This window comes from Scardinius erythrophthalmus (genome assembly GCF_964197995.2).
Source record: "Scardinius erythrophthalmus genome assembly, chromosome: 10".
Taxonomy (NCBI): domain Eukaryota; kingdom Metazoa; phylum Chordata; class Actinopteri; order Cypriniformes; family Leuciscidae; genus Scardinius; species Scardinius erythrophthalmus.
In genome coordinates this window covers 40,264,411-40,280,153 of record NC_138230.1, presented here as the reverse complement: position 1 = coordinate 40,280,153, position 15,743 = coordinate 40,264,411, and the positions used below count along the sequence as shown (strand labels likewise).

Genomic DNA, 15,743 nt, shown 5'->3' with positions numbered 1-15,743 from the left:
TCACGTGGTGCATTCGGAGAATATTTTTGCTGAATTAGCGCTGGGTGTGAATTGCAGTCAAAAAAAAGTAGCCTTATCTTCTCTTACAACTTGTGACAACAACATGTGAATGCACATGCACCTGACATAACTTTTAAATAAACGCAAAAAAAACAAAAAAATCTAAGTGGTAGGGGTGTGCGATAGGGCGATTTTTGATCGTGGACGATTAAAATGTCTCCACGATCTGCTTTTAAAGAAATATCGTAGAATCGTGCATTATATCTGTTCTGGCGCCTCTGTCCCAACATAACTTACTGAACAACGCGACGTATATTAACATAAAATGTTAACGCAGCAGAACGGGACACTGCAGTTCATAATTTGCATGTGCTTTAATGCCTTGTCGGTTAAACATTTAATTCGCGTGCTGATGCGCTGTTCTAACATGTGTTTCTCAGCGCGTACATGTACATGTGAAGCTCACATGCACTAAAAGCCTGTCTACCAGCGCCTGGATCCTGGACTAAGTTATCTTTCGAGTCTTATTGTGCTTATACTGTTAAATACACACAAGGTTTACATAAACAAAGTCGGTTATGTCTAAAGTGAAAGCAAACTTGAGAAAATAGAGAGAAAATCTGCTTGTCAAATACGTGTATATTAGACGCGTCGCGCTCAGCTCTTAAAGAGACAGTAACAATAGTAAACACGCTGCCGCCTGTTGTTAAAGGGATAGTTCACCCAAAAATAAAAATTCTCTCATCATTTACGCACTCTAATGTTGTTCCAATCCTCTATTAATTTCCTTCTAATATTTTTCTAATATTAATATTTTGAAAAATGTGGCTATCCAAACAGTAGCTGGTCCCCATTGACTTCCATAGGAGAATATACTATGGAAGTCACTGGGGTACATCAACTGTTTGGTTACCCACAATCTTCCAAATAACTTTTATTTTCAACAGAAGAAAGAAACTTATTCGAGTTTAAAACAACTTGAGAGAGTAAATTATGATACTTTGAATTTTTAGGAGAACTATCCCTTTAATGTTAATAAGACAACAAAATGCAAAGAGAAAATCACTCACTGCTCTTGACTGATAACTTTAATAGTAGCTTTAATAAGTATCAATGTATAATTTATACAGTGAAGTCTATGTTTTGTTTTATTTTCATATTTGTTCATTTACTTTCTTCAATGCTACTGTTAAATACACCTACTGTAGCTGAAAACATAAAGCACTGTTTAATTTGTATATTAAGTTGTGTATGTGTAATGTGTATCTTTGATCTTAATATTTAATAACAAAGAAAATAATGACAAATATTTTTATCTTCACCCCTGTCTGCCTTTTTTATTTTAATATTTTGTTACCTTAGGCTTTGTTTTTAAAATATGGACATTAGTTTGGCTGTAATGCTAAGTCACAAAATAGTAAAACCAACATAAAAAGAATCGTGATGTGATATTTTTGCCATATCGCCCACCATCTTTCAAAACAATGAAAGCCAGTCGTGGAAAAATCACAGTTTATTGTCAATATTGGGCTTGCGGATCATATGGGTACTAGGGTACTCTTTGCAGTGTGTGGATGACCATGTCGGTCAGCCACCACCGAAGACCAATTTTGACCCAGGAAAAACCCTGATCTATATCAAAAAAATAAAATAAAAATATCAATCATAGGGAAGGCGGCGTGTGGTAGATTGTGCAACAGGTTTTTCTGCATGGTTTGATCATGTTGATAATTTAGAGGCCCCGGAAATAGGCCATTGCAAATTTCACAGTTTGATTTCGATTCACAAGTTTACAATTCGATTTTGATTTTGATTCAATTCGATTTATTTACATATATCAGATTCAGTACATGGCAAATTCTCTCTCTCAAAAAAAAAAATCTCTCTAATGCTGTAAACTATGGGAGTCAGTATTAATGTTCATTCATTATTTTGTACTATAACTTGTAGTAAACATGGAAGTGATCAGTGTCATGCCACATTAAAGAGTGCCAAAACAGTATTTATTGTGTGAATTTTCAAACAATAGCCTAAATAACTAAGACTTTTTCATATAAAAAGTAACAAAGCTTATTGAGACTTATTTGATGTGAGGCGTGCTTCAATGTTCTGATCATTTATCAGCATAACCAGCATAGATCAAAGATCGATTCTTGAATCCCAAGAATTGATATCGGTTCATAAAAATGAGAATAGATTAAAATTTAGAAATCAATATTTTACACAGTCCTATATTTTACCATATGCGTGGTTTTAACTGTGGTTATGATCTACATGTATGGTACTATGGAAGACCAATGGTTAATTTTAATAAAACAGTTTTTACTAAGGCTGTCACGATTCCTCAATTAAATTCAAGTATTCGGTTTTTAAAAAAACCTCAAATGCAATTTACCCGTGTCGAGTAAAAATACCAGAAATACCATTCCATGGATGAGAATTCATGAATCCGTTTTCCAAGGTTGCACTTTATTTACATGCGTGTAGATTACGCGCGTCTCAGAACGGCTTCTTTCACAGTAAATGTTGCTCCACATGAACTTATTTACATGCGTGGAGGACGTCTCAAACTATCTCTGCATATGCTATAAGTTTGGGTTACTTAAATTGTTTATCTGGGAATGCAAAATTCACCATTTCATCAGATTTGCAAGGAAAATCATTTATAAACCTATGCCATCACAGGAGAATGTAAATGTTTCTAAACGTGAACTGTTGTTCATCACGATTTTAAAGTAAGCTTAAAACCTTGCTCTGAGTTTGAATGTTTTAATGTCCACAGCTTGCCCACTTGTTTAAGAAATTACAGTGGAGGTAGCATTTCTAGCATAAAGAAGTGGTCAAATATTAAAGATTGTTAACATTTGAATTAATGTCATTTGGCCAATATTAAACAATGATTTAATCTGCTGTAAAGTAACAACAGGCTGTCGGTGGCCTCTGCAGGCATTTGTTAAAGGCTAATACGTGATTGTTTATATTGTGTATATTAAGCATTTTAACATTGTTCTATAAAACCATATTACTACTTGCTTTTGATACTTTATTTGAACCAAATATTATTGCCTCGTTATTATTTATGTAATTTAAAAGGCTTAGGTCATTGCTTTGGTCTATTTTAATTACCACATATACCAAGAAAAAATCTGATTAATTGTCAAAATAATTGACAGATTACTCGACTACTAAAATAATAGTGACAGCCCTAGATTTGACGATATAGCCTAAAGTTGTTGCTTATTCATGATCAATTTTGTTAATCTTACATGAGTTACACAGGCTTCCTTACATGATACTTGCATACCTTTATAAACATGAGAAAATGTAATTTGTTTTTTGACATAGATGTGTGTAAACATTGCATGTATTGATTTTCTACCTTTATTGTCTTTAAAATATGTTGTTTCTGAAAGAGGGAGTAGTGAAGGACAAAAGTAATGGTTTCAAGTGTTAACCGATTAAGAATGTAAGGTGACAAACCGAAGGACACCTGTGAGGTGGATAGATTATCTCGGCCAAGGAGAAGTCCTCACTAACACAGATTTAGACGGATTTGTGAACAATATTTGAGAAATAGGCCTTTTGTGCACATAGAAAAAGTCTTAGATCTTTGAGTTCAGCTCATGAAAAATGGAGGCAAAAACAAAAGTGTTGCATTTATAATTTTGTTCAGTGTGTATTTCACCTTTTTCATTTTATTACTGAGCATTCGGGCCGCTCTCTCTGTCATACACTAGGTGAAAAACTCAGATATATTGCCTTTTGTGTTTCTCTCTCTCTCTCTCTGATGTTTCAAAGCTAATCAACAAGTGCTGTGACAACTTGGGAATAATGATTTCTTTCTGCAGTCAAGGTCAGTGAGGCCGGGTAGAGTTTAGGGAGTCAGATGAGATTTTCTTCACGAACATCCGGTGGGTATGCATATTATGGGATATCGATGAAGTAGGAGGCCCTATGATAATCTGCTCATTTGTTTATCCAATCAACTTTGAAAGTCTTTGTTCAATGAAAAATTAATATGTATGATTTGACTGAATTAATACTCTGTTTTACTTGGAGCTCTCTAGTTATGTTTCGGCTTAAGGGAGACTTACCCTGAATTTGAATTTTCAGAAATAAATTTGGCTCGATATTTTTACTATTAAGTGGTCTGACTTTAATCTTATAGGTGAATTTCCACCACACTACTACTACTACTACTACTGTCAACTCAAGCTTCTGCCAAATGTGCATTTCTAAGAGACAAAACATGTAGTATTATTAATATTGCAGACTGCACTGCAAACTGTGCCGAAGACATGTAGCCTAAAAGTCAGACAACACAAACCTGTGTCATGATTTGAAATCGTATCACCTGTTATAACATGCAAAAACTAAGAAATTAATTTTTCTATTAAGATATTTATTTTGTTAAGGAGAAATGACTGGAAAAGGTGTTAAGAATTCAAAAACAAGAAATGTTTGTCATGTTCTGACTAGGGATGGGCATAATTAATCGACGATCGATAATCGATCGTTAAGAATTTCGTCGATCACGTTTATTTGTTATCGATTAATCTAATGCAGGTTGCGTTGCGTAGTGTGAGTCTTGAAGCAATGGAATTAATTTTAGCGCGGAGGTACCTGTGCATCCCGGCAACGTCAGTCCCCTCAGAGCGGGTGTTTTCAGCGGCTGACTGGCTGTCACCAGGTTGCGGTCGCATCTGATCCCAGATCATGTCAACATGCTTATCTTTCTCAACAGAAATCAGTGGACTGGTGCAGAAGTTCTATGGGAACTTCATGCGTTTTCTCAGATCGGATAGCTATCTGATTTATCAAAACGATTCCATTTACACCCGGTCATATAAATGTGTTTTTGCAAAACGGATATAAATCCGATCTTGAATTCCCGCGCTACATATTTAAATTGTTGCACGTCCGAAAGCAACTGATATGGGCTGCATTTTATTGATCATCAGCGAAAATTTCTAAATCAAAGACTGCAACAATATTGCGGCAACAGCCCTGGTAAGATTCGGTTCTTTACTTTTAATGAAGATGATTGTGTTTTGATGAATGACTTTCACTTTGATTTGCGATAGTTTGCACGTTGGCTTGAATAGATGCTCATCTGTGGTGATGCGTGTTCCAGTAACGCCGTCATATCTGGCTTTAACATGACATATAGCCTAGGCCTATAAAACGCTCTCACATGTTTATTTCTTAGCATTTTTGGGATAAGTCAAATTTACATATGTAGTTTCAACAGCCAGATGCATTTACTCTTGTCCAGTTTCGTCTGGAATGCGTCTCAGATCTCCTCCTGAAGTGGTTTGAGCGATCGGGTTTAAATCCGCCTCGAATGCGTTTCGGAGGGCATTTACATTTGGTCTTTTCACGATCGGATAGTTATCCGATCACAGAAAACGGATGAAGTGGCCATGGGTCTCTGTTTAAGAACGCCGGCTCGCTGTTCCGCTGTTTTAGAGCACCGCAGGGCATCTTCAAGTAACGTGCAGTTTCACTGCCACAAGTTGATCTTCTTGTAATAAAGATCTCATCGAGGACAAACAAACTGTATTTTTGTATTTTCATTGCATTTTTAATTTATAAAAAGTTGAAGAAATAATGAATTTCAATATAAAAATATTAATGATTAATCGATAGTCGATCGTTAATTCTCCCGACGATCGACTAAGAAAATTTAATCGAATGCCCATCCCTAGTTCTGACAAAGTAGTTTAAAACCAAAATTAAATGTCAGGTTTGTACAACTTTCACTTAAGAGCAAAAATCTACCTTTAAAAGATTTTACATTTATCATGATAATCATAGATAGTGACTGATATGAAAAATAAAATGATCACCCAGGCCTTCAATACAACAGGCTTTATAGGGTTAACAGACAATGGAGTGTTGAAATACTGAATTTCTAGACAGTGAACCACAGAGGAATGCTAAAAATATTTAATTACTCATTACACTTGAGATATATATATATATATATATATATATATATATATATATATATATATATATATATATATATATATATATATATATATTAGTGTTGTCAAAGTACCGGTACTTCAGTACCAAGTCGGTACTGAAAATGTGTCGATACCAGCATTTCTGTAGTACCTGGTACATTCGGTACCCGGTACATTCGGTACCCACTAATAGGCAGCTGCTTTAAGTTGCTTCCGTGTTTTTATCTATGCGCGGGGCTCCAGACTAACTTTTTTGCTTGGAGCACTGTCTGTAGCCGATATATACCACGATATCTATAGTGTCTGTGTATATTAAACCGCAAAAAGACTATTTAAATATTAACCCTGCATGTTCTGCTTGTCTCTGTGTGAATGAATGACGCAGACACGCGGTTTCATTTACCTCACACACACACACTGTTTTCAGTCTCTGCTGCCTTAACGATATGACGACATGATGAAATTCATCTCCAGAGCCGCTCTGAGTCACTTCATGAGCATTTTACGTTTGAGAAAAAACTATCGTCATATCATACACACACAGAAACTCAAAGGTCTTCACGGCAACCCGTCAAAATAAAAGTTCGGTTTAACTTGAATAAATTGACAGAAATAATTAGGCTACTGTACAGTAGATTTAGCTACGTCTCCATGGGATTTTTTATAAGCAATATTTACGTTTAAACAGCATGTAGCCTTATATGCTTATATGTATTATTTACTTATGATTACCGTCATAAATAAAGTCATTGAATTGAATTGAATTTTTTTTTCAAATAGTTAAATAAAATAGAAAAATAGTTCCAACAGATTTTGCTGTGGTACCGAAATTGGTACAGAGAACCTTAATTTTAATGGTATCAGTACTGACTACTGGAATTTTGGTACAGTGACATCCCTAATATAAATATACATATATATACACATTATATACACATATTTATATATTATATATATATATATATATATATATATATATATATATATATATATATATATATATATATATATATATATATATATTCTTGAATTATATCAGCATGTTCATTTTATGAGTTTTCAGATCTAGAATGCATCTTACCAGCCAACCCCAGGCCTCCACTAGAACTCATTCTCATCTCCCTTTCTCTCTGTAAAAAAAAAAAGTGAGAAAAATGGTTTTATTTAAAAGGATTCGACAAACATGGCATTTGAATACTAAGAGCTTTTTAGTGGCAATACTTACATTATCCATGAAGCCACCCATTCTGTAAGACTCCTCGCGTTTACGCCTCATCTGTTCTTCAAGTTCCCTCTGCCGCATCATCTCCTCCTCTCTCCTACGGCGTTCCTCTTCCTGCCTGTGGGTGAGAACAATCATTCAGTTAACTACTATCACAGCAAGGGTTTTCAGCACCACAATACACAACATTAAACATACCTGAGTTGCATCTCTTTACGTTTCTGCATCTCCTGACTGTGCATTTCTTCCATCCGACGAAGTTCTTCTTGACGTCTAAGGAGGTCTTTTTAAACAAAATGAATCCCACAAACAATTATTCATCCCATAATCTTGATTTAAAAAAACAACAACAATAATGCAGTAAAAATGGCAAAAACAAATACACTGACTCAAGAGACAATACTCACCCTGTCTGAGCATGTTCGCTTGATGCTCATGATAGGCATCTTCCATCTCCCCTTCAAGCTTCTCACGGGCCTCACGTATGTTTTTCTCCACTTGCTGCCTCTGTTGTTTCTCCATCTCATCAAGGGACTTCCATCGCTGGGAGTATTCAAACTCAAAGGTGCCAGGACGGGCAAACCGAGGAGGCTGATCTCGCTCTCTGAGGACGGATCAAAGCTCATTAACAAATGTATCTATGATTATGACCAATACAACATATTAACTGCTAATCACAAGAGACTTTGATTCTAGTCACAGAATGTAAAATAAACATGATTATTTGGAACTTACTTCTGATAACTGGGGTTCTTCTGTGCAAGCTTCTCTGGCAAACCATCCTCATCATCGTACTGCTCTAACAATTCAACCACAATCGGACGGGGTGACCTATAAAAATAATAAAATGTAAAGACATTTTCTACAAGTCTATCCAGTAAAAAGAATGACCATTTTAGAGACCATATGGTCACTGTGCATATTATAATTACTTACGCCGTGAGAAGGAACACTCCATCACTGATACGATCAATAGCCTTCCGTGCAGCTGGTTTGGAAGAAAACTCAACAATGCCCTTCCCCGTTGAGCGGCCACGGTCATCTACGATAACTACAGCCCTCTCCACCACTCCAAACTGAGAGAAGGCCTCTTCCAGCAGCTCATTGGACACAAATGGAGATAAGTTGCGCACAGAAAGCGCAGCAGAATGAGTGGCAAAGCGAACTCTGAGAGGCCTGCCTTTCATCGGAATATCATCCAGCTCGGCTTTTGCAACCTCTGCCAAAGCACGGGATTCCTTAAAATAAATACAAAAACTAAATTAAATTATGCATATTTAAAAATACTTACTTTACACCTACAAGGAATGAGTTATAAGTCTCACCAGCCTGATGAATCCAAAACCTTTGCTTTGATTGATGAAAATCTCACTGGGTTCCCCATACTTTGCAAACAATTTCCTGAATTCGGCTTCAGTGATGTCGTTCGGTAGGTTTCCAATAAACAGACGGCAACGTTGAGTGTAGGTTTTCTCCCCAGGCTTGCGCAGCAAAGATAGCGTTGCCTTCAATTCCTAAATCCAAAAATCACACAATAAAAATCCAAATCTGCTTGTAAACCTATCGTGGGGCTAAATTTGAGCGTCATATTGCAAATCAATAAATGTTAGGCCTACTTCACAATGCTTGCGAACGGTCTCATCTACAATGCAATGCAATTTAACACCTAGGCCACACTAAAACATCGAACATATAGCAAAACGCGTTCTCAACGTTAGTAAAGCGAAAAGAACGTCAAAACAAAATCACATTCAATGCACGTTATACAGTCAGAGCGACCGAAACACCGGGGGACTTAGCGTTAGGGAGTCCAACCTTTGTTCAACCGTCTACAAAATGGCGGATCTGACGCTGTACCCCGTACTACAGAAAATGTGTTTTGAAATGAAAACTTTACAAATGTAACGTACACTAATCCCTCATATTATCACTAAAAACGACTAATTTACGTTTTATTCCAAGAATTAAGTTATTTTACCTGAGGCTGAGAGCCGTCGTTGCTCGTGGTAACGTTACTCTGTTGTTGCGGTGGTAGCATCTTTTCCGGTTCTTTCTGCATGGGAACAGGCTGTTTTTGACCATTCCCCAATCCAAGTTTTGGTTGGTTCTTTCTGAGCTGATTCTGTGGGGAAACGAGATCTGGGGTTTTCGCGTTATTCTGTGGCGGTGGAGACTGGATCTTCTGCGGCGGTGGAGTCTGGATCTTCTGTGGCGGTGGAGTCTGGATTTGCGGCGGAGACTGGATCTTCGGCGGAGCGGCGACGGCGGTCTGTTGAGGCGAAGGGCCTTTGTTGTTGCTTTGCTGGGCCAGACCAGGGCCTTGCGCCGGAGGTGACTGGACCACAGGCTTGTTCTGATTGGATTCCTGTGGCTTCTGTGTTATAGAGGCCTGGTTGGGCTGGTTTCCCTGATTCGGCTTAAACCCGCCACCCATATGGTGTCCTCGGTTTTGATAAGGATGCTGGTTTTGATTCCGAAAGTTAGGGTTTCCCATCCCACCACGCATTCCCATTCCCATACCCATTCCTCCGCGGCCTCGGTGCTGGAATCCTCCACGGTTACGGGAGCGGTCACGAGACATTTTCTCACAAGCGGGCAGGAAAAACTGTTAAAAAACCTTTCGAGAGTAATATAATAGGTTAAATAGCGCACTATATTCAAAACTAACGATAAGATGCCGACGAGGAGTGGATAACCGGCTCTCTAAACGCTGGCTTTGTAAAATGGCCGTTGGTTGCGTGAGAAGATCGTAGAAATGGGAGGCGTGACGTGCTCAAGAGCCTCCGCCCCAAATCAGATCCTACGGTCCTAATGGTTAATGGCGCGCTCTAGTGGCGCTCGTGAGGTCAACCATTACTGAGTGTACTTAAAGGGATACTCCACTTTAAAATGAAAATTCTGTCATCATATACTCACCCTCATGTTGTTTCAAACCTGTATGAATTTCTTTCTTCTGCTGAACAGAAATGAAGATGTTTAGAAGAATATCAGTAACCAGACTGTTTCTGGTCTCATTGACTTCCATAGTAGGAAAAAAAAAAATACTATGGAAGTCAATGAGACCAGAAACTGATATTCTTCTAAATGTCTTCCTTTCTGTTCAACAGAAGAAAGAAATTAATACAGGTTTGAAACAACATAAGGGTGAGTATATGATGACAGAATTTTCATTTTAAAGTGGAGTATCCCTTTAAAGTAGGCTACTTGGCTTTTTGAAGTTTTACCATAGACAGTGGCGTATCCAGGACATTTGTACTGGGGTGGCCAAGATGGGACACAAAACTTGAGTGGGGTGGCCATATATAGCCTACTATAAAGTAATGTTATGAAAACCCTTAAACTCTTATGAACAATAGAGGATTTTAATAATAGTAACAAAGTGCAAACTTTATTTTTAAATAATGGTACTATTTCATAAAATGTAAGATACAGTCACAGGCCTATTTAGGAGATGTGTTTACTATAGTCTGTTATTAATTACCGTAGTGGGAATATGATTTAGGCTACTCAATTAACTTGTCCATTAACTTGTCTGAAAATGCACTTGTGTTTATCTGCAAAAAGGTTCACATACACTAGATTGCAGCCTAGGCTACTTTTAATGTAAATATAATGTTAGTCGTTTGTTTTTCAATTCATAACACATGTGGACAATATGGAGTGAGCTGTAGTCTCTGTCTTATATATTCTTAAATTCTGTCTTATATTTTTTATTTATTTATTGTTTTAACAATTTTTATATTTATTATGCACTGGCCGTAGAGCATTGCAATTTCATTGTATACTTGATATACATTGACAATAAAGATTCTTACTTAGATTCTTACTTACTTTTTAAAGTCTACATTAGAGACCTGCGCAGGACGGATTTCTCCCTTAATAATTCCTAAAAAGCTGACATCTCAGTTCATCGTGATCTCACAAATCTCTGTTATTATCAATGAAACTGGCTGCATAATGAATCTTTCATAATATATACACTTTGTTTGCTATAATCAGATGATTTGCCAGTAGCCTATGCAGAAATCAGCACTGAACAAAAAGTCCATTTTGAGCGGTGAGGGGATTCTATCTTAAATGTCTCTGATTGGCCACTGCGTTCAAGAAATCAACACATATGTCTGTGATTGGCTACATTGTTGCAAATGCAAACATGTTATACATAGAGACTCTGGCCTGTAAATCGTTTCTATTTTGTTTTAGTTGTTCTTGTTGCTTTTGTGCAACAGATGAATGACAATTTATTTGTTTTTAGATGTTCAGTTTATAGATAATTCTATTTTGCGGGAGTCCCGCGAATCGTTTTACTCTCCCCCGCAACCAGCACACACACGAGTGCATTACCGCCCGTGCCCGCACTCGGCCATCAGATCTATATTCCCGAGCCGCACTCTGCTGCTTTGGATCCCGACCATACCTCTCAATAGACTGATTCCAGTGTTTTTATTGTTGTTGTATTGTTGCAACTGTGTGACCGTCACCGTCCTCTTGTTTCACGGACTAGCAGCAGCAGGTGCACCGTGCAGCGCACGTACTTTCATCTCATAAGTCACCTGACCTGCATGGCCAAACGTCCGCTGAGCAGAAATCAGCTCTCAAAGTCTCAGTTTGACCGTTACTGTGTTAGTTAAAAAATTTAAACTGGCCCTAAATCAGTTGATCAGCTGTCATCATTGATTGGCAACATTTCTCATTTCTTGGGTTGACGAACTTGACCAACTACCTATCAGATCTGGGGTGGCCACAGGGGTGGCCAATGAGCTTTCAGGGGTGGCCCCGGCCACCCCAGGCCACCCCCTAGAATCGCCACTGACCATAGACTGTATAACAGTTTTTTTACATGTAGGGAAGATATTTCGACGTAGCCTACTTTTTATCGGACGATGGTAAACTACCCAAATATAGGCTACAATGAGTAAAAGCAATTCCCTTGTGGAAAACAAATAGCCTACACTTCAGCAAACTTTTAAATAGAATAGGCTATACTATTTTATACTAATAGCCTACTACTTTATAGTCCCCATAAAATCAAAATCGAAGTTTTTTGGCTTTTAGTGTGAATATGTTAGCCTTACTGTTATGAACTATTGTGCTCCAAAACAATGACAAAATTCGAAATTAGAGGATATAAGCATTTAAAACGTACAGTCTCTCACTTCTGCCAATATTGATCATTGATTTTGATGACAACACTCTGCACACTCAGATTTTCTATCCAATCAAATAATGCTCTCTAGAATCTAAAGTGTCCCGGTCCCTACATTATAGATGCTGAAGCTGCTTTAAATAGCCTATTAATTAATGTGTTTGTCAGAAGTTGATTAGATAAGCAATGTTGCGGAAACACTTCCACCAGTGATCCAGTGATCAAATGCTGTGTGGGGTTTCAGTTTTCAGTGACAGGCACATAGTGACTGCTCTGTGTTTGGAATTAAAAAATAAGTATAATGGAGAATCAATGCATCATGTATAATTTACTGCCATTGTGAGAATACCATGTAATCAGTCAATAAAAAAGTAACCCATGTTGTACCTTCCTGGTCTCTAAAAGAAGAGAGGAAGCAAAAGTAGCCATGTTTATTATTATTATTATTATTATTTGCAGTTAAATGCAGTTAAAATTAGCATCCAAATTCACACACCATTCATTATATTTGATGCAAGAGCCGTTTTGTCATGCTAAAAGATAAGCAGATGTATGTTTGTAAGGAAATAGGCTTAGGCTATACATTGTAAAAAAAAAAAAAAAATTGATAACACATGACAACTCTGTTTTTATTTGAGCTCCATCAAATGAGGCATGCTACATAGAAACATTCTCTTTTACTGTCAATGTCAGGGACTACTTTTAGCAGAAGGATGGCATTTAATGATTATATTGAACATTAATGCATATATTTATGGCTTTAATGTTTGTATTGTGTGGTAACCATTATAAACTGTTTATTTTTTATAAAAAAGCAATAAGGTACTTGACATGTGCTGTAGCCTACATGTTCCGTTCCACGCTGTGCCTATAACAACACTCTTTTTTTGGTGACTATAACAATACAGCATGGCCTCTTGTACCTTATTATTTACAGATAATTTTCATGATATGACAAATATAGAGATGTATACAGTACAGCCCCATGTAATCTTGGTACCTCAGCCTAAACCACTTCAGTTTAGTACATAGTTGCTCAGTGCATTCTCAAAATTAAATGTACATGCAATGCCACAAAAAAGCCAGAATAAATTGTACCTCAGCCCTAGTATCAAATAATACAGTTGTAATTGCTGTGGTAATGCATTGTGGCATCTCTGAGCACCATTAAGCAGTCTAAAAATAACTAAAAGCCACTTCAGAAGCACTTCTGTGTCATCTACCTTGCTAGGAAGAGTGAGTCCAACGCTAAGCCCATATCTTGCAGTGCCAGCTTTGGACGGACTACTCTTGACTTGAACAAAGACGAGATGTTGTGTTCTGTGTGGTTTTCTCTTTGTGATTTGACAAAAATGTCTCCAAAACAGTCAGTTCAATTCATCCCGTTTGTACGTTTCTAGGGGCCCCGAACTGAGGGCCCGACATTTTTGACAGATGTTCTTGCATTATTCAGCCTGTGTGATGAGAACACATTCATTTGTTGCTTCAGAGCCAAACCACTCAACTTAAAAAGAGGGTTTTAGCATCTTTAAGTCTCAGCACTGTCAATTTAAATGATCATTTTTTTGGTTAATTACTTCAGTGTGACAAGAGAAAATGTAGTTTAGCTCATTATTATGGGTTGAATTGCCTCAACAGTCCAATTATTTTTGACACAACTTCAAACAATATTGGCCTGAAGCTAGACATGCCCTGAAGCTTTTCAACTTTCTGTTTTCTACTTTAAAGTGAAGTTTGCAGAGTCTAGTTGCTGACCCTCAGTGACATTGTCTGTTTTCATGTGCAAACTCAAAACACTCGCTAAATACACTTGTACTGAGCAATACATTTCATGTGTATGCCTTTCCTTAGTCTTCTGATACACATTTCAAGGACAGGCAAGTATATTATAACATTAATGAACATCTACAATTAAATTTCAAGTATACCTTCCCTGCCCTAAAACACTACTTTCTTTCATTCAGTTACATCTGGATCACTTCCATTACCAAAAGTATGTTCACATTACTACTTAGCTTACTGAAGCTGCCAGTTTGCTAAGTTTCAAATGATTATTAAATCATTTTATTATTATAAAGCACAAACTATGCAAAAGCAGGAGCCCTTCCGGCGCACTCAGTGTCCGAATTTGCTCACTCATTTTCATTCACTCCTTCAAATGGACTATATTAGTGGACTAACATAGGGAATAGTGAATGAGGTTATAGGGACGATTTCGAACACAGTTATTGTCTTGGAAATGAGGCAAGCTTTACGTTAGGTAACGTGAAAATAAGTGGGACAGTCTCAAACCTAGACCAATAGACCTTATTCTGAGCAGCGCCATGACAGGTATGAAAGCGAGGCTTTGAGGGATACACTTAACATATTTTCAACGGCATGCTGTAAAAAGGGTAAAACTCCTATAGATCATTCGAGTTTTTTGTCTACTGAAATGTCTTGGAAATATATGTTTGCAGTGTTTCATCAGCTGAACAATCCAAAAGCACATTAAATAACAGTACAACCCACTGAAGAGATGTATGCCTATTCCTCACAGCCTCGCTTTCATTCCCTTTAAAAATCAAAGATGGCGCTGCCTGCTGTGAATAAGGTTTGCTGCCGTTCCATTTTCACCACAGATTTACATTGGAAAATGATGGGGCGCTGTAGCACTAAACACTTTCTCAACTTTAATTAAAGTTAAAATCTAAAGATAAGATAAGATAAAATATGTCCTGTTGAACCTGTCTGTGGGGTTTGTGGTGCATCTTTCTAGTCTGATAAAATTATAAACCTTCTGCAGCTGCTTTATTTATTTTTTACACTAGAGGACAGTATCAGCCCATGTTTTCTCTTGCCTCTGCTTTTCAGTGAGGATCTATTATACATAATTGTAAATTCTGGACAGTTTTTCCATTTCATTAGGTTATGCTTAATGCTTTATGGGAGCAACATGTTTTCATTTATGTATAAAACAAAAAATATCATAATATGAAGCATGGGTGATATGAGCATATGTGATCTTTTCTTTTCCTTTTTTTTTTTTGAAAATAAAAATTATTATGAAGGATTTTGTATGGATCACTGCATTATGCTTGTCATTTCATTCCATTGCATTTTTCATGAGATACCATAAACCTATGAAATGAAGGCAACTGTTATTTATTATTAAGTCTTGCCATTTAAAAATGACACAAGTGCGCTCTAGTTTGTTAATAATGAGTTTTCCCTGAAACATTTGATTGCTTCTGACTCGTTTGAGAACATCAAACAAATATGATTACTGCCATTAGTAACTAATACAGGAATAAATATATGTTAAACACATACATCAATTAGTCTGTTTTGAACAATTGTTTCTGCTCATTGCACTCTGAGTTAATTCCCAGGGTGATGAGAACATCATTTGATGGTGCGTCAG

At 37.0% G+C, this 15,743-nt stretch overlaps 1 protein-coding gene across 2 annotated transcripts in view; it reads right to left on the bottom strand.

The window, feature by feature from the left end:
- Nucleotides 1-9,984, bottom strand: part of sfpq (splicing factor proline/glutamine-rich) — a 38,577-nt gene extending 28,593 nt beyond the window's left edge. For both annotated transcript variants that reach the window (XR_014030943.1, XM_081376706.1), the window contains exons 1-8: nucleotides 9,173-9,984; nucleotides 8,520-8,708; nucleotides 8,131-8,432; nucleotides 7,930-8,025; nucleotides 7,602-7,798; nucleotides 7,393-7,477; nucleotides 7,198-7,312; nucleotides 7,054-7,102 (exon numbers count right to left, since the gene is read on the bottom strand). Coding sequence is in view for 1 of the 2 variants with exons in the window: in XM_081376706.1 (XP_081232832.1) it covers nucleotides 7,054-7,102; nucleotides 7,198-7,312; nucleotides 7,393-7,477; nucleotides 7,602-7,798; nucleotides 7,930-8,025; nucleotides 8,131-8,432; nucleotides 8,520-8,708; nucleotides 9,173-9,775 (1,636 nt within the window). In the remaining variant the exon portion in view is untranslated. The remainder of the gene's footprint in view (nucleotides 1-7,053; nucleotides 7,103-7,197; nucleotides 7,313-7,392; nucleotides 7,478-7,601; nucleotides 7,799-7,929; nucleotides 8,026-8,130; nucleotides 8,433-8,519; nucleotides 8,709-9,172) is intronic.
- Between the last annotated feature and the right edge of the window lie 5,759 nt (nucleotides 9,985-15,743).